This window comes from Pelmatolapia mariae, linkage group LG6 (assembly GCF_036321145.2).
Source record: "Pelmatolapia mariae isolate MD_Pm_ZW linkage group LG6, Pm_UMD_F_2, whole genome shotgun sequence".
In the NCBI taxonomy this organism is placed as follows: domain Eukaryota; kingdom Metazoa; phylum Chordata; class Actinopteri; order Cichliformes; family Cichlidae; genus Pelmatolapia; species Pelmatolapia mariae.
Genome location: NC_086232.1, coordinates 28,038,884 through 28,065,899, shown reverse-complemented (window position 1 = coordinate 28,065,899; position 27,016 = coordinate 28,038,884). Strand labels below are relative to the sequence as shown.

The 27,016-nt window shown below is 40.0% G+C and overlaps 1 protein-coding gene across 2 annotated transcripts in view; it reads left to right on the top strand.

The window, feature by feature from the left end:
• Positions 1-19,685, top strand: part of tnrc6c2 (trinucleotide repeat containing adaptor 6C2) — a 54,272-nt gene extending 34,587 nt beyond the window's left edge. For both annotated transcript variants that reach the window (XM_063476501.1, XM_063476500.1), the window contains 17 exons: positions 669-872; positions 1,456-1,622; positions 1,714-1,791; positions 2,231-2,288; positions 2,536-2,678; positions 3,405-3,548; positions 4,335-4,475; positions 4,953-5,072; positions 5,323-5,406; positions 6,055-6,337; positions 6,678-6,842; positions 7,795-7,983; positions 8,536-8,685; positions 9,517-9,732; positions 11,171-11,244; positions 11,524-11,663; positions 12,301-19,685. In XM_063476501.1, coding sequence (XP_063332571.1) covers positions 669-872; positions 1,456-1,622; positions 1,714-1,791; positions 2,231-2,288; positions 2,536-2,678; positions 3,405-3,548; positions 4,335-4,475; positions 4,953-5,072; positions 5,323-5,406; positions 6,055-6,337; positions 6,678-6,842; positions 7,795-7,983; positions 8,536-8,685; positions 9,517-9,732; positions 11,171-11,244; positions 11,524-11,663; positions 12,301-12,649 — 2,705 coding nt within the window. In that variant the 3' untranslated portion in view covers positions 12,650-19,685. The remainder of the gene's footprint in view (positions 1-668; positions 873-1,455; positions 1,623-1,713; positions 1,792-2,230; positions 2,289-2,535; positions 2,679-3,404; positions 3,549-4,334; positions 4,476-4,952; positions 5,073-5,322; positions 5,407-6,054; positions 6,338-6,677; positions 6,843-7,794; positions 7,984-8,535; positions 8,686-9,516; positions 9,733-11,170; positions 11,245-11,523; positions 11,664-12,300) is intronic.
• Positions 19,686-27,016: the final 7,331 nt, after the last annotated feature.

Below are 27,016 nucleotides of genomic sequence, written 5' to 3'. Positions count from 1 at the left end.
TCCTTTCAAAAATAATTTCTTTGAAGAATTTACAAAGTGACTGTTTTTGCTCTCAGAGAAGTTAAAATCTTCACAGTTGTCATCAGCATTTAATTGTAGATTTAAGTTTGCACTTTCACAAGATCTAGTAAGTCTTTGTAAAAGCAAAAGCCATGTGAAGCATAGATATTTGCCAAAGCTTTAATGGCAAACAGTTTTAATTGTGAATGAGACCACTGCCATCTGCTGTCTGCAATTTGTGCTGCAGTGACTAAGGAGCATCATGAACACTTCCAAAACACATTTAAGCCAAATAGCTGCCCATTTCTGCTGATGTCATTAACTTAGGCCTTTCCTGATCTGCTGCTTTGCTTTGTCTTGTCTCATTTGCCTACATATTCATAGACACAGCTTGGCAGGCTGGGGTGGTGAAAGGCATATAATTATAAAAAACCACAGCATACAATAGAAAAGTTTACTATCACTTATTGATATGTCACTAAAGCTTAGCATGAAGGTCTAAAGAGACTATGTGATGCTGGCCTTGATGGGAACAGTGGTATTATTCCATTTGTTTTCAGGGAAGCACATAAGAGGATTAACTAATGATTTTTTTAAATTGATGAAAAATTTCTGCTGTAGTGAAGCTCATTTCATTCTTTTAACTAATTAGTTGCCCTTTCTTCCAGGCTGGGGGGAGATTCCAAGTGTTCAGCCCAAGTCAGAACCTGCTTGGGGAGAGCCAGCAGCTCCAACATCAGCTGTGGACAATGGTACCTCAGCCTGGGGCAAGCCCCCAGGTGGGGTAGGAGGATGGGGAGACGGTGGCCATGAGTCCTCTGGCCCCTATGGCAGGGGAAGTGGACCCCCAGGTTCTGCACCTTGCAAGCCAGGTAACACTCAGAATTTATTGTTAATGCTGGATGTTAATAATAGGAGTTGATTAACTGATACCACCAGTGCTATATTCAGTGCCATCAATTAGTTCAGACTTACAAAATTACTGTTTTTCTGCTTTAACCTGTGAACACGATTGTCAACTTAGGCACTGGTTTGCTTTGGGTTCACTATTTTATTTATGGCAGTAGCTCCATAATATGTCTGCACAGCACACTTCAGTTAGGGAACACAAACGGGAAGTTTCTACAGAACTGTACCGTTTGTGCCAGTTTTGAAAGTTTTTGTTAGTGCTGCTGGAGTGTTGCTTGGATTAAAGCAATTCCACGCCTCAGTGGAGCTTGGTTATTTGTGCTGTTGGTTTTAAATGTTGGAAATGATAGAGGGGTGGTGTAGGGAGAAAGTGCAGACTGGCATGTAGCAACAGTGGCACCAAGTGGCTGTGTTTAAAGTTACCTGCTGCTCAGCTTCTGAAATAGTATTGTGAATATAGAGGACACATAGCATAGAGTAATGCACTGAAGATTTTTCTTTTATTCCTCACAACTTAATCCTATATTTCCCATCCCTTTCTTTCAGGCCCAAAACCTATGCAAGATGGCTGGGGAAATGGAGGGGAAGAGATGGGCATGTCTACCAGCCAATGGGACACTGAGGATGGGGATGTATGGAACAGCCCAACCTCCCAGGAGAGCAGCTCTTCTTGTAACTCCTGGAGCAATGGACCCAAGAAGTGCCCAAACAAGGTCAGTGAACTCGCCTGTCACAGTGGCATTTATGACCTTGGAAACATCATGTAATGTTGAATTCATAATATTTTTGCTTCTTTGTTTTCAGGGGAAGATGGGCAACAAGCCAGATGAGGCCTGGATTATGAACCGTCTCATCAAGCAACTCACTGACATGGGCTTTCCGGTATGAACCCTGCATATTTAGAATTAAGTGTCAGTGCAGACTCAAAGCACTTGCAAGCTTTCTTCCGGAATTTTTGCTTTAATGCCTCTGTGCTGGTGGCAGATCTAGCTGCGAGGCATCATTTATTTAGGTTATCAGTTCTGAAAGTGATACTCAGGGATGAAGGTCACTATAACCTCTAACCAGGAATTTGATATTTATTCAACACAGAAAGAAATTTCTTATGATTTAGCACAAGCATGCACTAGTGCTCTGGAATGAACTAATTGGATTTCAATGGTCAAAGGTTATTGTGACCTTAAACGAAAATTTTGGGCCATTATAAATGAAACCTTTTCAGGCTGGAAAAACTATCAAGTGATGAAATATCAGCTCTTCTGGCAAATTAATCCCAGTCTGGTTATGCTAATTACAAGTTTTTTGTACTTATGTGTAACAGAGAGACCCTGCTGAGGAGGCATTGAAGAGCAACAATATGAACCTTGACCAGGCTATGAGTAAGTACACCAGCATTTTCGTGCGTCGACCTTGTCTTTACGCATGCCGTTCTGAGATGTTTGTTTTTATTTGAATAAATCAGTTCAATCTCTTCAGTTCCGCTTGGTTAAATACTGAGGGACCCTTTTTCTTTAAAATATATATTTTTACCACTAATGAGATTAAGTAAAACTCTCTTTTATAGTGACACAATATATTTATTTGGCTAGATTTCACAACCTCTGCAATCACCTCTTCTCCTTCTAGCTGCTCTTTTAGAGAAGAAAACAGACCTGGACAAGCGGGGCATGGGCATGTCTGATTACAGCAATGGCATGAACAAGCCTTTGGTGTGTCGGCCTTCCGCACTCTCCAAAGACCCCTCCGAACGCACCGCCTTCCTCGACAAGGTACGTCGGGTATAAATGCATGGTGGTATTCAATTCAATTCAGTTTTATTTATACAGCACCAAATCCTAACAACAGTCGCCTAAAGGCGCTTTATTTTGTAAGGTAGACCCTACAATAATATGTACAGAGAAAACCATATGACTCCCTATAGGCAAGCACTTTGGTGACAGTGGGAAGGAAAAACTCCCTTTTAACAGGAAGAAACCTCCGGCACAACCAGGCTCAGGGAAGGGCGGCCATCTGCTGCGACCGATTGGGGTGAGAGAAGGAAGACAGGATAAAGACATGTTGTGGAAGAGAGCCAGAGATGAATAACAAGTATGATTCAGTGCAGAGAGGTCTATTAACACATAGTGAGTGAGAAAGGTGACTGAAGAAGAAGCTATCAATGCATCATGGGACTCTCCAAGCAGCCTACACCTATTGCAGCATAACTAAGGGAGGATTCAGGGTCACGTGATTCAGCCCTAACTATATGCTTTAGCAAAAGGAAAGGTTTAAGCCCTTACTGTAACTTTAGGCTTTTCTCTAATTATATGCTTAGATTGTAGCTGTTATGATATGTTAACACATCACATTGGAAGGTTTTTAGATTAGATTACGTCTTGGTTAGTACAAGAAATGTTTTTACACACATATAATTAACATTGTCAACGTGTAATGTTTGATGTTGCGCTCATCTGCCTTTATTCCCCCCATTAACTGTTTATTTTCCTCTGGTCTAGGATGGTGTCCTGTCAGATGACAACCCCCCATCACCGTTTTTGCCTTCCCCCAGCCTGAAGCTCCCCCTGGCCAATAGTAGCCTTCCTGGGCAGGGTCTGGGACAGGGCAACCCGGGGCTGGCCATGCAAAACTTGAACAGACAGGTAAAGCAGGTTTTCTTTTCTTTTTCTTTTTTTAAAAAATATATATGTAGTATAACATACTACATATGTAGTATTGGGGGGGGGGCTTTGTACACTTGGACAGCTGATACAGACAGTATCACTGTGTTCATCACAGTGCAGATGCACAACCGCTAATTTGCAGTGCTCTCTGTGGGATTTCCATATACAGATTGCAGTAGCAGCAACAAAAGATGTGTTAAATTGTTTTATACACATCTCTCTATTCACACGCTCTCCCACATCTCCCTTTTTCTGTTGCTCACTTTTGTGTATAACCTTGCCTGAAGAGCCCATTGAAACCAGATAGTTATGCTCTATCAAATATCACCCCTAGAGGCAGGCATGGCCCAGAAAAACTACAGGATGTCCTTGAAGTCCAAACAAAGGCACTGCAAGCAGCCTTTTTTCAAACTGAAAGGAAGGCCCTCTTCAGGAGTATGGGGTTAGAAATGTGAACAAGTGGCTTTTACAGGCTGATTGTTTTTCGTCAATTTAAAAAATGCAATTTGTGACATTTTTATGATCAAACAAACAGTTGCTCTCACCTTTTTCCCTCAATATATGCTCTGCTGTAAAACATGTGATCTAGACCTAATAATGCAATATTGGAGACACTTCACCTTTTCTTTTTCTTTTTTTTTCTTCATTTCAGATTTTTTTTTTATTTATTTATGTATTTTTGTTTTGACGTTTTTTTGTTTGTACTGCCATTACATGGCAGTACACTTGAATATTTAATTGTACCATTGTGATTCCTGCATACAGATACCCAGTGGAATGTTTGGCAGTAGTGGAGCAGCACAAACCCGGGCCATGCAGCAGCAGCCTCCTCAGCCACCAGTGCCACCTCTCAGCTCCTCCCAGCCTAGTCTACGTGCTCAAGTGCCTCAGTTTCTCTCCCCTCAGGTAGTCAAACACATGATAACGCATATTAGATTTATTATGTGCTACTATGTCAAGTCCTAACACATATAAACAATTGCTTAAAGCTTGAAGATTTTGTGATATGGCTGAGGAACATGATTTTTTTCTTCCCCCACGTGTATATTTTGTGCTTTTTAACTCATTTTAATTCTGTTGAATATGTCGTATTTGTCCTCTTAAAATCTCCACAGCGTAGATCGCTTTTTACCTTTTGTTTATCACACTTAAAAACTCATGTGCAGTTTCAGTGATGTGGTTGACATACTGTGGCCATAACTCTTGAAACTGCAAGATTGCCTCCCAGACCTTTCACCTCCCTTCTTTTCCATCCTTGCACAAATGCAGCGGTGGCTAGTTTCATCTTGCCAGAAGGTGCTTTTATGTGCAGTTATTGTGATGTGCAGTGACTAACTTGTCATCTCTCTTTTGTGCCACCTCCATTTTTTCCATTCGCTTCAGGTCCAAGCACAGCTCTTGCAGTTTGCAGCAAAAAACATTGGTCTGAACCCTGCACTTTTAACTTCACCAATAAACCCTCAACAAATGACCCTGTTGTACCAACTTCAGCAACTGCAAATGGTGAGGTGCCATCGCTCTTTGCATTGCATTTGCAGCGCAGCTTTAACTTTTACAGCTTGAGCAAGAGAATATGTCTTCTGGACTTTTATTTTTGATTTTACTTTTTAATTTGATTTTACTTGATTTTACTTCCTATGAGTATGTCATTTTTAAAAATGACGATATCTAACAATGCATGAGAAAGTGAGTGTATATTTTTTTTTTATTGTTCAACATCAACGTATTTCTTTATTTGTCTTCGTCAATTCAGGCGTACCAGCGTTTACAAATCCAGCACCAGATGATGCAGGCGCAGCGCAATGTTTCCGGCCCTATTAGACAACAAGAGCAGCAAGTGAGTCAATAAATGTGTCATTACAAATAAAGTATGATCGTGAAGGTCTTTTAAAATTTCATGTGTGTGACTACATGTGGGCCATGAGTCATCGTACTTTGACCCAACTTCATTTATTCCTTTTTTTTTTCTTTTTTTTTCACTTATTTTTTGTCACATCATTACAACAGCGAAAAGAATATGCTTTGTAACAACAGGAGTTGCTGAAACGTTTAGATAACACAGGAACTTGTTACTTCCCATTGTCTGACAACTTCTCCATTTTGCAAAAGGCGATAGAGTTTGTTCTCCTTTTTGTAAAAAAAAAAAAAAAATGTTTTGTTAGAAATTTCCCACAAGATGCAAGAGATATATCTATATCTTATGTATCTAACATTTTCTCTTTAAGCTTATCTTTACAGACCACCCCTACGTCTTCTTTTATTTTGTTTTTGCTTGCGTATCTTTATCTATAACACATTTTGAAACATTTTATTTTCTCATGCTTTTCCTTTCCATTCTCCACTTTGTCTCAACTTCCTCTTTGTTTTTCTTTTGTTTCATTATTTCCATCCATAATTTGATTAATGTTGTTGCTCTCCTGGCCTATATTTCCCAGTGCTTTCTTTTGAAATACATAATTATGACAGTCCTTCTTTTCTCTCCCAGGTTGCACGTACAATCACCAACATGCAGCAGCAGATCCAGCAGCACCAGCGTCAGCTGTACCAAGCGCTGCTGATGAAGCAGCAACAACTTCCCTCTCATTCCTCTTCTTCTTCCTCCTCCTCCGCTGGTCTGCATCCCCCCGGTGGCCCCGCCGGAGGCCCCGGCTCTGGCAAATCAACCCTGGACCCCTTCACAGGCACTCACCAGGCTCCGAGCCTTGCCGATACACTGCACACCAAAGAGCCGCCGTCGTCGCCCAGCGCCTACAGCACCTACCCTCTCTGTGAGTCTGCTCTAGCAACAACACAGGGCTGAAAGAACAACACTATGGTCACTTTGTTTAAAACTCAAATTTTCCCATGACACAGAAATTAAAGAAGAACCCTCATTGTGTATTACAGCCTGTGTATCACCTGATTTTGTGTCATGTGAAGTAAAAAAAAATCAGCAACTCTTTAAAAAAAAAAAAAAAATCATCCAACTGCCAAACTGCTTGCATCTTGTGTCTTATATTTGTATGTGCAACACCATGTGTCAAACAGTGTATCGCTGTGTTGTGTGTTTGAAATATTTGTTTTTATTTGTGCAAATATTAACAAAAGATTCCTGTGTTTTGTGTTCAGCTGGACTGAATCCAAACATGAATGTAAACTGCATGGAGGTTGGGGGTCTGTCCCTTAAGGAGCCCCCTCAGCCCCAATCCCGCCTGTCCCAGTGGACACACTCCAACTCCATGGACAACCTCTCTGGCAACTCTTCAAATCTGGAGAACAACCTCAATAAGCACGGTACTTTGCACAATAACACAGACAAGCATGCTCACATAATGCAGAGGCTTTGAGAAAATTGTTAGATGAAACCAGCCTGACATTTAATGTTAAGTTGTTTTTTTGCATAAATACTTTCCAACGCCTTTTTAAAAATAATCTTGAGATTTTTGTGCAGACATGCTTCACTTGTTGAGGAGTGATTATAAGGCACTATTGCAAATGCCACACCTCCTAACACACTTAGGACTCGTTGACTTGTTTCCCAATGAGTAACTCAACAACTGACAGTAGCTTTTTGCCACTTGTATCATGCAAGACTTTCGACTGTGCGTTTGTTTTTTTTCGCACGTTCTGTTTGCAAGCTCATTAAGAATCCCTGAGTCTGAGGTGTCATAATTCCACCCAATAACAATGACAGGTGTTGCAGTCACATCCTTGAATATAATTGTGACATTTCCGTGATTTCCGAGAAGAAAAATGCAGTCTTATATTTGTGTCAGTTTGAAACCACTGAAGTACACAAAGCACTCAGAAATGATGTCAGTTACTTTCCATAAAAGCAATTTCTCTAATGTTTTGAGAAACTAGTTAACTGATGCAGACTTGTCAACTACTGCATTACTTTCATTTTAGCATTTAAGATTTCGTCAGGTTCTGCATTTCATACACATGATCTGTTTTCCAGCTTATACGTAGATAACAATCTGTGGACTGCAAACAGTTATTCTTAGCTCATAGTTTCTTCTTATCTTTTTTTCTCCCACTATGGAAATGTTTATTGAAGATCTTAATCTTATGTCTACTGAAGCTCACTAGGATTATCAGTAGACTTAAAAACAGACTTAATTTAGACACCATTTTAGGGAGGTGTTAAATGTGCATTTATAATAGTAATACTTGCAAAAATGTGTATATTTTCCTACTAAGTTGGACTAGGTTCACTTTCTTACTTTTTCCTTGTGTGTTTCAGGTGCCATATCTGCTGCCTCTACCCTGGTCCCTCCTGGGAAGCCTCCTCAGCTGGAAGACTCATACAGCCCTTACAATCTAATCTCCAGCTCTGAGTCTCCCACCAGCCCCCTCGTGCCCCCTGACTGGGGCCAGGGCAAGAGTCCCAGTGAAAAGATCTCCAATGGGACCAACATTAACTGGCCCCCAGGTGAGAATGAGATGCAGGTATAAAGGTGTAGAACAGACAGGTGTTTTTCCTTAAATTGCGTGAAAAAGTCTCTGAATCTTTGGAACCAAAGGCATTTATGAACGTGTCTGATGTTTATCTAGAACGCAGTACAATCTCACTGAACTAATAAAACACAAACAGTACTTTTCTTATGTCGTAATTGCTTAATTGCATCAATTAAGGCTGCTGCTAAGGAAGCAGCTATTCAGTCTACAAAATTCAGAGGAAGATTTAAATACAAATGCTGTCAAGCATAGCATTAGATCAGGTTGGTTCACCACAATACCATTTTACACATTTACATGGCAGCTCTCATATAAAGTAGGCTAAACTGTATTACTGCTAAACTTAGCCTGTCCAGAGTGGACCTCTATCTGCAAGCCATCTTGCAGTTCATCTCACGCACCCCAGTTGCAGCAGTTGCAGTGCACCAAGTATAATTCAGCGTAACACCTCGCTTCACACCTTTGTTTACATCTAACCTTCAAGTTTTAGCAGTCCTTTATTGTGTGCATGTGTTTTGTGTTTTAGAGTTCTGCCCAGGGGTGCCATGGAAAGGCCTTCAGAACATCGACCCTGAGAATGACCCCAATATGACCCCTGGCAGCGTCCCCAGCGGTCCCACCATCAACACCAACATCCACGACGTCAACCGTTACCTGCTGCGAGACAGGAATGGAGGTATGACAACAGACAAGGGCCCAAATATCAGTACGACCGATAGCCCCACCGAAAAGCCGTGCTTTGTAAAGTTAGATGAATATACGTTAGTAACCACTTCCACAAGCCTACCCATGCTACCATATCTGCTTCACCACAGACCCCACCGTCATGCTGCACAGCATATATGAAATTAGCCTTTTTGGGGGTTTGTGTCTGCTCACAACACTGTTCTCTACAACCATATAGACACAGCTTCTCCACTTCAGAATGGCTCTTTGCCTCCAATCAGCAGCGACTGGCCCGTCAGTGGCTACTCTAGATCTTTCAGTCTGTCGTCCTGTGATGGAGATGCCTCAGGTACACATCCCACGTATTCCCCCTCATGTGTGGACCTGCTGGCCTTTCCTTGCCCAAATGGAGAAATGATTCTCCTTATCTTCAACCTTACTTAACCTCTGAACTTTATTTATACATGTCCTTACCTCAGTCACACCTAAAAACCTGTTCCTTCAGCGCCTTTAGACATCCTTTACCAAAACTCTTTGACCAAACCCACAAAAAAAACAAGCCTCACCTAACTGGTCGTGACATTGGTACGCACCCTACGTGTTCATAAATCTTAAAAAAAGATGTTTGAAGTTTTTATTTGTAGACATTTTTGCAGTATGGTGTAATTGAACACAGGTGGGTTTGTGGCTTGTTTTGCTGTTCATTTCCACATTTTGAAGCTACTATAAAGAAGTTCCAGATGATCCAGTTGAACGGTCATATTACATATAAAAAAATAAATTAATTAAAAAACATTTTTTAACAGTCTCCTCTTTCTCTGTTTCTGCTCTCCATGTACAGGTAAACTGTCTGACATGAAATCCACCTGGTCCCCAGGGCCCATCTCTCAGAGCCAAGCTTCTCTGTCCCACGAGCTTTGGAAAGTCCCACAGGGGCCACGCAGCACCACAGCCCCATCACGGCCTCCGCCAGGCCTCACTAACACCAAGCCCTCCTCCACCTGGGGAGGCAATTCGCTGGGTCTGTCTCAAGGCTGGAGTGGCTCATACTCCTCTGGTGAGCACTCAATTTCTTTTTATCAGAAATAGTGATGTGAAACTATCTGATACGTCATCACTTATGAGTTTTCATTGAAAATAAGCATACTATTGGAAAAAGAGAAAAAAAAACACGAGTATTGACAGTTTAGTGTGTGAGTCAGGCACTTCAGGTGTGTGATTACTCCACTTTGCATTTTTATTCAGTTCAGTGTTCAGTGTTTTTATTTTGTGTCGTTCTGTTTTGAATTGACTTTAGTTTCAATGAGTTTCCTGAGTGAGATTTCTCATTTCAGTATCTATTGTGTCTAGTTTTAGTTTAGTTTTTATTCAGTGTTAGTTTTAGTTTTGTTTTTACTACACGAGGAAGAGTCAGATTGTGTGATTTAGAAAGTTTATAACAATAATGACGTTTCTTTTCAAGCTATACAAACACAGTCATGTAGACAGTCTCAATAACCAGATTCACCAAAGCCTGCTCAGACTGGTTGCGTTTATAAATTTGATTATAGCAACATAAAGTAAAGACATTATTCCTTTTTTATTTTTTAATAACACACTATCAATACAAGTAATTTTCTTATTTTCTTTTTTTTTTCTGAAGTCTCATTTATATTTATTTCAGGTGGCTAAAATGGTTTTTAATGTATAGTTTTAGTTTTAATTTTCATTTCAGCTTTAGTTAACGATCATCATGTGGGTTAAACTGCTTTTTTTAAAGAACAGTGTATCATCATAACTGCAATATTGGCCATTTACTTCATGAACAAATAAATATCAGGTTGCTTCTAACAATTTCTCTGAAATTGCTGAGCTTAAGCAATTTATTAATTTACAGAGGACAAATCAGGACATTTGAGCAGATTGCTGTGACCACAAATACAGGCGAATATATCTCTATGATGTATTTCACGCAAGCCACAGACATGGTTGCCTATGCATAGGTGTGGTGTTCACAGCTGTGCCTGCACAACCCAACTCTTGGTATTGTAAAGGTTGCCTGAACACACCCTGCCAAACTGACATCTTGAGGTTTACCAGCTTTCGCGTGACCTCGTTTTGACATGACAGATCTATACTATATGCAGCAAAGAGGAAATAAATTTAGTGTGTGGAATAGATAGCAACTGGTGTCATGTTTTCCTTAGTAGTTGAGCTCTTAGAAGTCAAGGCCCAGAGTCTCAGTTGCTCTGGAAAAAGTCTCATAATATCAGAGGGTGCTGTATGTTGAAATCAGCCCTTTTTCTCTTTCTGTTAGAAGGGCACTGTCACTTTGATACACACTCACTTTATCTTTCTTTAGGAAGAGGGCATCTAGGCTTCTTGTAATGCGTGCCTGTGCCTGACCAAGATTCAGTTTTGACATTGAGTCAAATAACTTGTAATGAAAGTATTTCTGCAAATCATTTTTCCAAGAAAACTCTTAATTTTTAACTCTGTCTGCATCCGTGTTACAGAGGGTACCACATGGAGTACAGACAGCTCCAACAGAACCAGCAGCTGGCTGGTGCTGAGGAATCTCACCCCACAAGTGCGTATGCTTTTTTTTTTTTTTTCTTTTCTTTTGTTTTTTTGCTAGTTTTTCACTGATACCTTGGGCCATTATGAGGAATTCGAGTTTAGTCTGCTCACATTTGAATCTGCAGTTGTAGATTTCTGCTGGTTTAACCTTTTATATAGTTGCAATGACAAAAGACAAAAGAAACAAAGAAAAAGGAATAAAAACAGAAGGTAGACTATGTTCGAGATAAAATGGTAAGATAGTTGTGACTGCAACTTTTGAGTGCTAATGTCTTGTTCTTTGCTTCAGATTGATGGTTCAACTCTGCGGACCCTGTGTATGCAGCACGGCCCCTTGATCACATTCCATCTCAACCTGACCCAGGGGAATGCTGTGGTGCGCTACAGCTCCAAGGACGAGGCTGCCAAGGCCCAGAAGTCCCTGCACATGTAAGCATTAGCACAAGTCTCTTACATCAGCAAAAGTGGACTTAAAAACAGGGGAAAAATGGCACTTTTTTCACTTTTTTTCTCTCCTTTTAACTTCCATTGACTTTGTCCCCAAGCTGAGCCACTATAACAGTGAAAAAAATGACAAATGCTGGGGGAAAACACAGTGTTCCTGATTTCTTTAGTATCTTTTCTCATGAACAGAACAGTTCAACATTCTCAATAATTCCAAGCAATGTTATTTTTGTGTCTGGGACAGTCACATGGGGGTGGGGAGTCACACCGTGGTCAGATGTATTGCAAAATTACAGAGATTGTTGTGATAATTAGTCCATCATGGGAAAAGAGCAGTGTGGAGACACGTGTTTACGCTGCACGCTCGCTTTGTTATTTCTGTGAGTGTCATGAGAGTTCCCTGATTCGGTTTAGCTAATAGCTTGTTGCCATGGAAACAAAATGCAAGACTTGTGACCCACTTTTCATTATCAGCAGCATTAAATGTGGTTACAGTGTAATGTTGATATTAAGCACAAAAACAATTGAATAACATTAAAAGCAATCATCTGTCATGTCTGGTTTGCTCCTGATCGTAAAAACCATTCTTTTTCTTTTTTTCCTTCTTCTTCTGTGCGTTAAGGTGCGTGCTCGGAAATACCACAATCCTGGCGGAGTTTGCCGGCGAGGAGGAAGTGAACCGCTTTTTTGCACAAGGCCAGTCACTGGGGGCAAACACCACGAGCTGGCAGGCCAACCCGGGAACCAATCAAAACCGAATGGGCGGGGCAGCGCAGTCCCACTCAATTGGCCAGTGGAGCAGCAGCGCCGGCGGAGGCAAGGCCAGCGGAGGCGACCTGCTGTGGGGCGGTGTGCCTCAGTACTCCAGCCTGTGGGGTCCGCCCAGTGGAGAGGACGCACGCGTGATTGGGAGCCCCACCCCTATTAACACGTTGCTGCCTGGAGATCTGCTGAGTGGGGAGTCCATGTAGGATGATGCCACATTAACCAGCCAACCAACTAACTCACCGCCACCATGTCATGTAAGCCATTGGTGGAGGGTGGGGTGGATTAAGAGAAAAAAAAAATTAAAAAAATCAATGTGAACAGGAGCAAAACCCAAGCAAATCATGTGGCGATAATCAGTATCAATTTGAACTGTTTGAACTGTGAATTGTAAATCAGAAGGTTGGGGTCATTACCACAGACTGCAGACCTCAGTCCTTTTGTTTTACTTTGGTCCTTTTCTCATTTGGTTTGCCTTTTGTTTTTGTTTTTTGTTTGAGGGAAAAACAGCCCTTTTTTCTTCTTGGTATTTTTTAAAATGCATTATATAAAAAAAACTGAAGTGAGACACAACACAAAGAAACCTTTTAACTGTTTTATTAGTTTTTCCATAAGTATACATGACATTCTGTGGGAGGATTTCTTTTTAGGAGAAGCAATCAAAGCTGCCATCTGAGACTTTCCTTTTCCCTCCTAACAACAAACAAAAAAAAATCATCCCAAAATAAGACTTACAACAACCATTCCCAGCATATCCATGGCCAATGATGTTGTTCAAAGACCTTTACTAGTTATGTTAATGTTTGTTTCTCAGCACTAATATTAGCCTTAAGTGCTCTCTGGCCCAGGTCCTTCCCAAGCGGTCTTTGTTTTTTGTTACTTTTTTTTTTGTTATTTTGTTCCAAGTTTGTTTTGTAACTGAAGAAAAAGCTGAAATCTTGCACAGTTTCACCTCTGAGCCAGCGAGCGGTACAGGACACAACTGGTGACTGACTTTGTCGCCGGGCAGTAAGAAGGCCTGGCCTGGCCACGTGACTGGCACTACCAGTCATCTACGTATTATTTTAATTTGTCTTAAAGGGATTGACACAGTCGTTTTTGTTGTTGTTGGTGATTAGTTTTGTTTTTTTGGTAGGCCTAAATCCAAGCAAAAGTTTTGACACCCATCACAAGGAATAAGCTGAGAGAAGATTATTTGTCAGGCTTGCTGCGTTTGTCCGTTTCCTTATGAATACGTATGTCCGGTGGCACCTAATCATTGACCTCTGTGAGCCCGGATCCTTCTGGTCACCTTTAAAATCGGAACCCAGTTGCTTTCTGGTGCTTTGTCGAATTTTCTAATGACAGATTTGTTATGAAGCCCAGCGGCCTTTATGGTTGGCCCATTTTCGGAGGAAAAAAAAACTCAATTCTACTTTCAAGTGACAGTTACATTGTGCAATATACACCATAGACCTTTCTTCCGTCCACACTCGATGTCCACCGGAGCTGGTTTGTCTAATATTTTTGTTTTCTTGTTTGTCTTTTTTGTTTTGAATGTTGCTGATTTCAGCAAAAAGACTTTGGAACTTCAAAAAAAAAAAAAAACCCACCTTACCCCCATTTTTCAAAACTTGGATTCCCTCCAGACCACCAGTCCCCTTGAAACTGTTGGGAAAATTCTGCAAAGAGGAAGAAGCAGCTGTTGAACTGTGTATGCAGCAAATTGTACTAAAAAGTGACACTGGGGTACACAACAATGCACACTTCCTCTCTGCGTGCCACAGCCACACCCAACAGAGACTGAAACCACAGCGGGATTGGATGGTTCTGGGCATCTGGCACAATACCAAATAAGAGGGGTTTCTCCTAATGCAGTAGACCTACGAGTGTTCCTTGCGTTTGGTACTGTACAAACAGAAGAGACTAAGATGTTTTTTTGAGTTCTAAGGTTTTTATCATAGCACTTATGAAGAGCAAATCGCTTCAACTGCAATCCAATAAATCAAAAAGGAGCAGCAAAAATGATGAAAACAACAAAAAGTACTGCTCTTTTATGTACTGTATCTATTCCATGGAAACGTGTCTGGCGTTGTTCCTCTGGTAGCAGGCTGAAGGGAAACAAAACTGAACTGTACCATTGGACTTTTGGGGGAAAAAACTTCACTCTTGGTTTTTTCCTCTTCTTTGAACTATATCAAAGTGATTATCACTGTTACTCCAAAAATTGTTATCCTTGCTCTCTTTGGAGGCTCTAGACTTTGCAGTGTCAGTGGTCTCTGACACCCGCTGGACAGCCAATCCGGTCAGTCGGTGGTTGAGTTAGAGTGGGGTGAGGTGGGGGAGTGTCCACTGAGTGCCTCTTTGCTGTGGTCCTCTGGATGTCGAGCGGCAGCCCCACAGCGCAGCACTTCCTCCGGGGCTCCACTTGACCGTCTCTCAGTCTAGCGAGAAAAACAGATCCTCCAGGACTGGCCAATCACGGCTCTCTGCCGCACACACGGCATCTCCAACAGGGGCCCACTACCACTCGACCCTGCTGTCATCCTGCCCTCTCCCCCACCTCCCATCTCTCAGTTCTTTGACACAAAGATCACTTTAGCTGGAAGATGTAATAGTCATATTTCTGGAATTTTTGCCAGTGTACTTTGTATTTTTTGGAAAAGATCATTTGACTTTTTTTTTTCTCCAGTGTGTTATATTGTTATTTTTATCTACATGCAGTGGTCTACAAAGTACTGGCTGCTGAACTAGCCCTTCACTGTTCATATGCAGAAACACTTTGGTCAGAGGTGCCTCTGTATGTTCATCCTGTGTATTGAATGCAAAATGAGGATCAATACTACAGACCGTTAATGATTGTCTATTTGTTTTTAACTGATCATGCTTTCTTTGTTTGACAGTATTCTGTAGTACTTCCAGGTAGTATCTTGAGATGTGTAAGAAAAAAAAAAAAAAAGGTGTCTCAGACGGGGATGTGGGTGTTGGCCGCTCCAAGCTGCTCCGCCTGCCCGCAGGCTGTCCCCCCTTGCCCTTTGCCTAGCTGCTATGCTATGACCTCCTCCTCCTCCTCCTCCTCCTCCACCACAAGAAGACCCAGTAGCCCTCCCCTGACCAGGCACCTACAGGCCCTCATATCTGTTTCTATGCAAAAAGACGAGAGGCTGGGGCCCTTTACAGCACGCCAAAGCTGTCTTGGGAATGAGCACTCCTCCCAGAGCTTGGCATATCCTAACAATTGTCCCCCACGCGCTCCTGTCAGCACTTCAAACTGGCCGCAGTTTCTGTAAAGTCAGGCTCAGCCACCAGAACACTGTCATGTACCTAAAAGTCAGAACACTTTATCAAAAGGTCGGCCTTTCTCTCTAAGCTGAAGACGCTTCTGTCCAGCTTGATCTCAGGGTAGGGGAGTTGATGATACAAAGTATGAGATGCAGCTCTCCGTATCTGTCCTTTCTACTGTGAGAGCAAAGTCTAAAACTTCGAAGGCCATCTGCACGCAGCAGGACGTACAGACCTCATGCCTCGAAACTGAATCCTTATTATAGGGGGAAGAGGCTCGCATTGAATCCTCTTCCCAAAAAGATGGCCTCTTGTTACTGTTTGGGGAGACATTATTGCATGTAAAAAGATGCCAATGTATTGTGCCAATATAAATTTGCTGTGTCATACTGTATATTTATAGAGAGCACTTCTGTTCCCTGTTTGGAGGAGCTTTGATGACCTTTGCAGAGGGTGTAGGGGGGGACAGGAGGGATCAAACAAAAGGGCGGCAGCATCACACCCTGAAGTGACTGAGATTTTTTTTTTTATGCTTTTGTGGGGAATGCCCCAAGCTAAGGAGAAAATCTTTACTCAGTTGGGGGTTCCAGTTTGCTACAGTGCACAGTTGATGATGGGTAATCCCGGGTACATATTTTTTTAAAACCAAAAATGAAATTGCATTTTAACGTCATTTTTATGAAGTTTGACATAAAAATCTTAAAAATGCTAAAAAATCTAAATGGAAAAAAAAGATCTATAATATGTTAAAAGCTCTGCACTTCTAGCTGAAATGTCTCTGGTCATCAGCCTCTGCTACCAACATCTAAAGGAGCAGAGCGGTGGCTGGGGTGCCTTTTTTTGTGGATGCTGTATTTATCTCGTTTTACGTTTGTGTCCTGCTCAAAGCAGGCCCACTGAACTGTACATTTCCACAGACCCAGATGGCTTGGGCCCACTGTATCAGCCTCACTCTCTGATTCTGCATCAGCAGGAGCAGAGAGGCACATTTCAAGAGGTACAAAGTCTTAAAAATGAAACAAAAAAACAAACAAAAAAAAGCTTAAAAAATATATATTAAAAAAATAAAAATAAGAAAACGGGAAAAGGCTACCTTTCAGGACTTGCAGTCCTGCAGCACACAAGCAAAAATCACTATTGCCTGTTTCTGTAACTGCCTTGATCCAAGCTCAGACAGACCCAATAGCCGAGGACCTCCCAGCATCCTGTACTAACTGGAGAACCCTGACAGTGAAGGGGGTTTCCCATGCTGCACCAGCATCGAGAGGCTCTCCTCTCTACAGCTCTGTTCTAGATAGCAGTATATGTATACACTACATATAAACATATATATATATATATATATATATCTATATATATATACTGTGAGTACGGTGTGTGGTATCACCTCTTCAGACTTCTTGGATCGTAACCTCTGAAACTTTCATTTTAGTTTGAAAGGTCTTGGTTTAACACAGCTGAAAATGAGCAATATGTATTTTCCCCGCAAATAAGTGAGACAAAGGAAAGAATTTGGGTCGGGTGTAAACTCATACTTGACTGATTGAAAGCAAAGTCTTTCTTGTACGGAGTCAGATATGCACGTTCTGGTTTTGATGACATATTACAGTACTATGAAGTGTTTGTACTGTATATGTGTGTTATTTGTTTGTTAATTAGGCTGTCTAAAAGCCCAACCTGAATCACCTGGTTTAATGCATATTTTACCCAGTTGATTAAAAAAAAAGAAATCACAAACATATCAAAACAAAACAAAACATTGAACAGAAATACTTGAATCATTGAACGCCAATAACATAATGTGAAGTCAGTAATTATTATTTCTTTGTTCTTTCCATCTGACAGGTACACTTAGGGGCTTTTAGAGAACATCAGATGTGTATTGCATTAAGTTACAAATACAAAATCTTTGAAAAAAACAAAGTCATCTTAGATGTGTGCTTGAAAGTCAGATGTTTGTATGAATGTGTGCTCAAGAAACTGTGTGTACAGGGCACATGGCCTGCTGTTATGTTCCACTCAGTACGTTATATTTTGTGTCTGTTTATATCTTCTTTTTTTCGTTGTTGTTATTGTTGATGATCTGTCAAAAACTATTCTGATAGACGTTGTTATCTTCTAACGTTGCACTGAGTGTCTTCTACCCCTCACTCAGCTAATCGTAGTTAAACGAGTCTAAGTACGGAGGGGCGATGGTGACAATTCATGTGTACATGTTTACTCAAGGACTTTGTTTTTCCATTCTGTAAAAAGTTTATCTACCTTATAGTGGCTTTTATTGTGGAATAATCCAATACAAGGATTATCTTGAGTATTGCACCATTTTGTTCCAATTATATAAAAAAAAAAAAATAGGAAAAAAAATTAAAAAAAGAAAAATGTGCAAAAAAAATGATAAAAGAAAAAAGAGTAACAAAAAAAACAAAGAACTGTGGCCATAGATAGCTGTAGAAGGACTAGTAATCCCGATTTTAACTTCATGGAGAGCCGGAAAGGGATAAAGTGTGGGAGGTGAGTTTGTTATAAGACTCATTTCAGAGGTGCCTATCTTTTCTTTTTTTATTTTGCAAAAGCCACCTGTCGTTTACAAAGCATTTCATTTGTCTGAGTTCAAGGAAACAGGAATTTAAAACAGGAATGTTTTTTGGTTTTGTTTTTTAAGGACAAATTTCATCTTCCATCAAATATGGACATGAAAATCTTGCAAAATGAAGATTTATGCTACTTTCAGAACTCTGGGATTGATCAGTGTTGTCATATTTCAATTTTTAATTTCTCTTTTAGTATCGATGGACTATCTCTGTGTTACGTGGTGATTTTATGTTTTCTGTAATACTGCAACGCAGTTTACTCACTATCTTGCACACTCATTAAAAAAAAAACAAAAAAGATGTGGATTTTGTCTCAGGAAGGCCAGGGTTCCAGATACCAACTCCATCATTTCTAGGTTTGATGTTCGTGTGAAAATAAGCAACTGAGAACTATTAAACTCCAAGAAAGCACTGAAGTTTATGAGTTTAACAGAATATAGAGAGTACCATTGTTTCTTTAAAACAACAAAAAATGTTTGTAGCAAGTCACATATTTACCAAATAAGACTAAGAATCAACTTTGAGAAAAGTGGAGCGCTTTACATGTGAAATTTGAAGTAGAAATTGCTTTACATTTAAACGCGATCAGTGGTTTGATTGTCAATATGACAGTGACAGAAAAATGCATTTGTATGTTTTGACTTTGAGTTTCCATCCTGTAGTTCAGGAGCACGTGCAAGACACTTTTTGTTTGTTTGTTTTAAAATCATCTCTCCTGCCTGTTAACATGTCAGTTCCTGTGACAGGTATTCAATAGCTGAGAGATTTCTTAACATGTAACAGATGGTTTTCAGAGGCATGTTGAAGAGGAGGGATAAAGCTGGTTTTTAATGGATCATGATCTATGCACAAGTGGGAGGGAGGAGTCCAAACCCTGCTGCTGTACTGCGGGCGTTTGTCGACTCAGACTCTGGGGTTCAGGGTTTGATGGAGGGTTTTAATTTTTTTATGTGTGTGTTTTTTTGCTGAAATTTCTTCCACTCTCATCCCACCCATTGTCATCTAATGTTTTAGCAAAATTTTACATTGCGTCGTCATGCTGTGTAATCCTTAACCAATGAGCGCTTATCCTTCTGCTAAAGCACTGTGGGTTGTACTGAGGAAAAAACAAAAAGAAGCCCGTTACTTTTAAGGCTGTCTGTTTTTTAAGGGGAGGACAGTGGGTGGGTTGTGGGAGTGGGGGTACTTTGCCTTTGCCTTTCTCTTTACTTTGAAGAAAAAAAAAAGTAAAATTGTCTGTAACTGAAATACAAAGTTGTGGCTTTTAATGTTGTTCTTTTTTTCTCCTCATAGAATGTGATTGTTAAAGACATGCACCGAAAAAAAAAATGTTTCCATGGATTATGGAACTTCTTTCGGACTATATTAATAAACTGCAAATTTTCTTGTCTGTTATTTTGTATCTTGTCCTGTTTTGTTTTTTTTGTTTTTTTTCTTTGTTTGATTGTTTGTTTTTTAATAGTAGAAGAAAAAAAAAGCTTTTTGGAGGGCAACTAAAATCAAACTTTTAAAGGTGATTTTAGCATATTTTACTTGTGATTTCAGCATATTTTACTTGTGATTTCATACATGCAGATTTTACGGTCTGGTGAACATTTTTATAATGCTCCAAAGTAACAGCCAAGAGGAATCTCACCACCTTTAGATTGCAGCCCACTGAATTCTGGTTTCTTACCCCTTCCAATTTAATTGCGTAATCCTAGTTACAGTGGCTGCTGTAGGGAAAAACAAACGGTGGTAGTTTATCTGTAGTAAATGCTGGCTGTTAGTCTGCTGTTTACCTCAGCTGGCAATGCCGGGTGAAATGCGTGAAAACGAATACGAGTCGCAGAAGCTCACTTCCTCTTTTGATGGTATCCTGAACGTTTGTTAGTAAGCGCTGCTGTTGGCTGGCATTAGTGAAACTTTCTTTGAAGTGGATCTAACATTGGACATTCAATTCAGTTCAGTTAAATTCAATTTTATTTATGTAGCACCAATAACAATAACTTAAAACCAGCTGTTTTAAGTTATTGTTTAGCTCACTTCTCAGCTGTCCGGAGGTGGAAGGGTGGCATGTCTCACAATAAGTAATAATCATGTTTAGGCATGTTTTGATGTGTTACAGCTCTGATGATGAGGATGAAAATAAGCATGTACAATTCTTAAATGATCATACATAGTTTGAAAGCAGTTTAAACCCCCCCCCCCCCCCCCCCCCAAAAAAAAACAAAAAAAACAACAACTTATAAGGTGTACAATAGGTCTATAAGTGGTTGATACATAAGATACATAAAACAAGATCAGGCAAAACGTGTCCATCTCAGCCGCTGTATTTAAAATAGCGGGACAACATGGCAGCTTCCACAAACCTGCGCTCGTTCCTGTGTATTTTAAATGGATTCCTTTTTCTTTTTTTTTAGTTTATGAGCACATCAATTTGTTGTAGCACATAATCACACACTAATCATTGTATAGTTATGAGTACATCATTTTTTTTCTATTACATAATCTCAAAATATTACTTACTGTATCTTTAAGATTTAAAAAAAATATATATATATATTATTATTATTATATAATTTATTTTATTTTATTTTTTTTTTACCAATAATGCTATCTTAAAACTGTAGGGATGGCTGTAGCTTACGAGGTATAGCAGGTCATCTACTAATTGGAGGTTTGGTGGTTGTCGGTTCACTCTCTGATACGTTCATTGGAGTATGGATGTCTGAAAATGTTAGAACTTAGGTGCAGACAAAACATGCTTGTATGAATAAGTGAATGAGGCATGTTGTTTAAGGCACTATACAAGAACCTGCCCATCTTTGCCTTGCAGTATAAAACACTTTGAGATAACTGTTGTTGTGGTTTGACACCATATAAATAAACTTGAATTGAATATTCTTTTCTTAGTTAATTTGGTTCAGTTCTTGACTGAAAGTCAAGGTTGTCGAAGTGATGTAAAATCCTTCAGAACATTTAATTTATGTACGACTTCACGGAGTGTGATGGGTTAGACAGACTCACCAAACATTTTGAGTTCCCAGAGGTGAGCGTTGTACATGAAGTGAAACTTAGACCAAAATAACTCATTGTAACTGGAAACAAACACATTCTGGGCACTACAGCCTCACTTCACTTCTCCTGATCTGAGGAAACCACTGACTGTGTGTTTATAGGGCTGTCTTTGCACACACAGTTAGTTTAGCTGGTGCCAGTAGCTAAAGCCAGTAAACCTACAATTAAATAACACTCACTAACTGATGACTGCTACGTAACTTAGTAGCGCCATACAGAGACAAATGTTCATAGCAAAGTATTTTTTAACTTATAAAACAAAAGAAAAAACCCACCTCCACTTGATTTAGCCCAGCTGCTATTAAAAAAGAAATCAGGCTTTGGAGTCTCAGAACAAATGTATGATCAAAGGAATAAACAATATTTAAACCCGCAACATAGTAAAAGAAACTGAGACTGCATTTGCTTTAAAATGACTTTAATGCAAACTGCGACTCAATGCTCACACAAACAAATCTGGGATAGTAAGTGAAACAGTGGTAGCTACAGTAAATCACAGCAAATAAACACATTTAGAAAACAGTATGATGCGGCACGTAAAAACATATGACATATTTAACATATGACACAATTGGTGAGAAGTGAGTATTCACCGACCTTGTCCCAACGACGGTAAAAGATTTCTGATTCGTTGTTAGAATTTCCTTTCATCGCAAGTTTCCTCAACCCTATAAACAGTACAGTTGTATAGATGAAGTTGCAAAACAATCAAAATCAGCACAACTGCCAAATATTGAGCCACATCAGTTTCTCATTGTTAACAGGTAATTTGCCATGACTGTTTGCATTAACTATATTTATTATATTTAACTATATTGATGACAACACTAACGGTCATGACAGTTTCAAATTAATAAAAGCAAAACCAATCTTATGGCTTATTGTTAGGCAATGATGCTAGTTTCGAATGTTATGCAACTGCTCGGTTTATAAAGCTGGGAAACCTGCGGTCAACTGAGACTGAAGAAATCAGTTGGATGAGTGATGAAACATTTCTCCCATTTCTCCCTGCAACAAGTACAGATTTCTATCTTTTTAAACAGTTATTGCTTGTACGTCTTTGTACTTATTCCTTCTCAGTTAATTACTGTAGGTCTAAATTGTTAGTCTTATTTATTCATGTAGTTAATTAATTCTCACAGTTATCATGAATCTTCTCTGTGGTCTTCCTTTTTTTTCTCCTCCCTTGCCCAATAAGAAAATTATGGTTTGCTGATTTAAGTCTTTTTGAAATTGAGTTTCAGAGCTAACTGAAATATAATAATTTTGTGCTGTTCAAAGGTTCAAAGTACTTAGCAGTTTTGTACATTTTGCTTTAGGATAAACTGCTTAGTTTTCTGTGTTGTGGTGATGTTTACAGCCCTCTGTGCTGGACTGGTGCAGGGCCAGGTGTGGTGTTCATTTTAGATGAAACCCTGCCAGATTCAGTTCACGTCTGATTATTTTCCATCAACATTTTCTTGCTGGTTTCCTTCAAAATGTTACATTGTATTATTGTATGGTTACATTGTAATGCTGGTTCTCTGAGTGAAGAGACTCACTCACATTCCATGTGTAACAGCTTACTTCCACCTATACTGACTAGTCTACTTACTCAAAGAACCAGTGTTACAATGTAACCATGCATTCTTCATTCCTTCTTCCTGTTACATAACCCAAATGTTCAGTTTAACATGTAAAAAGGTGAGTGAATGCACTACAAGATAAGGTCGGTATATCTTTGTGTTATCTGTCTTCACAAAACCTAAAAACCTCAGTTAGAGATAACGAGTATTGCAACACTGATTATCTACTTCCTTTGTTAACTCAGGCTTTCTGCTGAGTTGAGTCACCGCTCACCAGAACGAAGCCCTTTGACAGGTTATTTAGCTCTTTGTCTGCTAAAACGGATCAACTTACCACTATCTACTCCAATCCGAGACAACTGCTAAGTATCTGGAAAGAATATGTATATTGGGATATGTAACGGAGTGCAGAATAAAATTCAGTAATGTACAGAGCATTTAATCACTATGATCACAGCAAAAGCAGCCAAAGTTATTTTATAATAAGGTAAAAGAAAAATGGCAGAATACAAGCTGTCTAGCAATATGCAGGAGATTTAAAAGATGTACTGAAAAGAATTCTGCACACTAACTGGAGTTCAGTGTTTTTGGACACTCTAGTTTATGATGTTGATGAGAGAAACTCTTAAAATTCATAGGGGTTCCCCAGGTGAGGTTTACTTTGTTGGGAAGCTTCTGTTATTTCCCTCTGATGGGCAGGGGCTTGTGTTTGACTGGGAGGTGTTGTCCCACCCATTTCCTCGTAGACATCGGCTTCATGTGACTTCATACGCTGAGATCCTTTGCACTGACAGCCATTGTGAAAGGAGGAGAAAAAAGACAGACAGAATTAACATGCACTCACAATTTCCTGTGTTGAAATCAAAATGTATCATTTTCTCTCAATGCAGCATCCTCGGTGGAAATTTAAGAGCAAGTGTTAACCTAACTCAGACATGACTTATAGTTAGAAAAGGCTAGAAAAGTCCTGTAATACCATTTTATTAGCGCTCAAATAAACTGAAATAAACTAGCAAGAAGAGGAGGGGTTTAACTCAAAGATGCCAACTGGCTGCACAAAGTTTTGAAACCAGTGGGGGTTTCGGTGGTTAGCTGCAGAGGATCTTGACGGCAACAAACAGGCAGTGTAGGTGGAAATACTTGTGACACATTTCCACCTCTTGCCTCGTGTATATATGTATATTCAAAGTGGCACATAAAAAGCTACTCACTTTAGAAATCACCACAAATCCAGTGAAGAGCAGAAGGAGAAAAACCACAGCTGATGACAAAGCGTACACCAGAAAGGAGCCACCAAACTGAGCACCTGTAGACACGAGGTCAAAGCATCCTGCAAGGAACCAGACAGAGACGTTCAGCACCTCTGACCATGTGCTAACATCATGCTTATTGCACAGTTGGCACAATTCTTGATTGATACTCCAAGTCTCCAAACGACACAAACTCCTTCACAAACATTTGACTTGTGAATACGTTATAGATCATTTCTCATTCATTGTTGCCATCTGCAAAAATGTAATAACATTAAGAAAAATGGTGAGTGCATCTTTGAACAATTATCGAATGTTTATTTCTTTACAATCCAAAAAGTCTATTGCATTATTTGTAATTAGGTTAACTCTCACACATCACTGATATAAAAACCCCTCACTACTGTATACTATTCGAGGCAATGAGTCATACATCCCCATTTATATCAGCAGTGCCACCAGACGTATTTGTACAGTTACTTATTTAACCTGTCTCTCACATACCACACTGGCTCATTTGACGTCATTTACAGACTTTGTTTCGTCAGTTGTCCACATGCCCACAGACTAACTTGTAAAAAGGCGAACGGTGCGATTGCAACACAGAGGTTATTTTTTAGAGCCTTTAAGTGCTCCGTAGCACCTGATCTAATCAATGAAAAGTCATCCAGGACCCTCTGGGAACTGAAAAGAGCAGAATGACTGCCTCTTTAGAATCAGCCCTCCCAAGCCAAGCTTTCCTCCATGTTTGGGGAGGCAGGGGAGCATGGCTGAACCCCAGGCACACATCTCTGTCACCTCCATGTCCGCTGACCTCTGTCCTCAGCTCCATCTCCAGAGGGAAAGGCAAACAACATGAAGTAACAGACATGGGTACCAATAGTAAGGATTTTTCCTAAACTTTAAAAAAGCTAGGTTTACACTTTAATTCATCATTTGATATTGTTGCTTTGTGTATGAATCTGGCACCATGTGTTAATGAGCAAATTTATCTTTGATTTCAAATTCTTACACAAAAAGTTGATAAAAACTGAATATATGAAAAGAGAAGAAACTTGGGCAACTCAAATATTAAAATGAGACCTGAACTTTCAAGATGTTTGAGGCAACGTGTTATGCTTTGTACTCCAAGAGACAGGTACTATAACTCAAATTGGGCAAAAAGAAAGTTGATGCTGGTTGTGTGTAGACCAGTCAGCAGACCAGTCAGAGTGCACCTGTCGACTGCTGAAATCACTAAAGCATCATAACTGGACACAATGGAAGAAGGTGACCTGGTCTGATGAATCACGTTTTCATTTACATCACATGGCACTAGGATGAAGTATTGGAAGGAAGCAACATGACAGAGACGATGTGATGCTTTGGTTAATGTTCTGCTGGGAAACCTTGGGTCATGGCATCCATGTGGATGTTACTTTGACACATGCCACCTGCCTAAGCGGTTTTGCAGACTATTATTCACTGGTGGCCATGGCTTAAAGTGCCGTTGCCACAAAGCAAAAATGGTTCAGGAAAGGCTTGATGAGCACAACAACGAAGCTGACGAGTCGACTTGATTTGATGTGCTAGACAAACAAGTCCAATTCCCAATACAACAGCACCACATACTTCCTTTGGAAAAGAGTAGAGAGATTTTTGTCTATATACTCAACAGTTTTGGAAAGTAGTTGCCGAACATAAACAAAAAAAACCCCTCTAGTTTGAATAAAAAACAAAATTGCACTCACCAGCACCAATAAGGAGGAAGAATTCCGTCTTTCCATGTATGCGGTCATCTGCAGAGGAAGCATTTTCCACAACAAACTCGCAGTAGTAGCGGTCTGTGTCGTTGGCCTTCAGCTGAGAGATGGTGATATTCAGAGAATGAAGGCTCGGGTCTCCCCTGACGCTAATGCGGCTTTTGTCAGCAGAATTTCCAACTGTAAACTCTTCCTTGGTGTGTTTGAACAGCACTTCTTTATGATTCAGCCAGGTGCGTTTCAGGTAGACTCCCAAGGGCGCTGGGTCCCTCTGTTCAATCTCACAGGGAAGAATGACAGATTCACCCTCATGCCGCTTCAAGAAACGAATGCCACTGCAAACTTGATGAAAATTTAAAAAAAAAAAGTGGGGGGAAAAAGAAAATCATCACAAACAGAAGAACCACACGTGATTTATTTTTAGCCCAAATATATTTGTAATTTATCTGTGTTTTAATCTCCTCTCGCTTTTTTATTACTCGTCCGACCAAAGCAAGCTGGGTTCTTAGGCCCTCAGATAGGGTCCTTCTTGTGATTCTGCAGGGACAAAACGTCACTCAAAAACTTTAGAACAACTTACCGCTCACTCTTTGCACCCATGGCTGTGTGGCCTCTTTTGAAAAGTAGCTTAAAACTTTTGTTCAACAGACATTTGGGTTGTGGTTGTGTTGTGTGACCTTTTGCACAGTTTTTGTGGTTCATTTCACTTTCCTGAGTGATTTTTACTGATACCTGTGTAAAACACTTTGTAACTGTTCCTCATCTTGAAAAGGACTATATAAATAAACTCTCTGTTTACTTACTTAAATACAAAGCACATTTCCAAAAAAGTTGGGCTTGTGTGTAACAGGAATGACAGTAACAGCATACAATGGTATACATTCAGTACATACATAGAAATAAACAGTAAACAGCAGTGAACAGTGTATATTCTAACATCATATTATAACAATTGTAAGAGATTATCCACCAGAACTTTTAAAAAGTGGCTTTGCCCAGAAATTATTCAGTGACTTTTTGGTTCAGCCTCACAGAAGAAGGCAAACGATCAAACTGCCAGCCTGTGCCAAAAAGAAAAAAAAACTTACCAAAACCAGTCTGTGT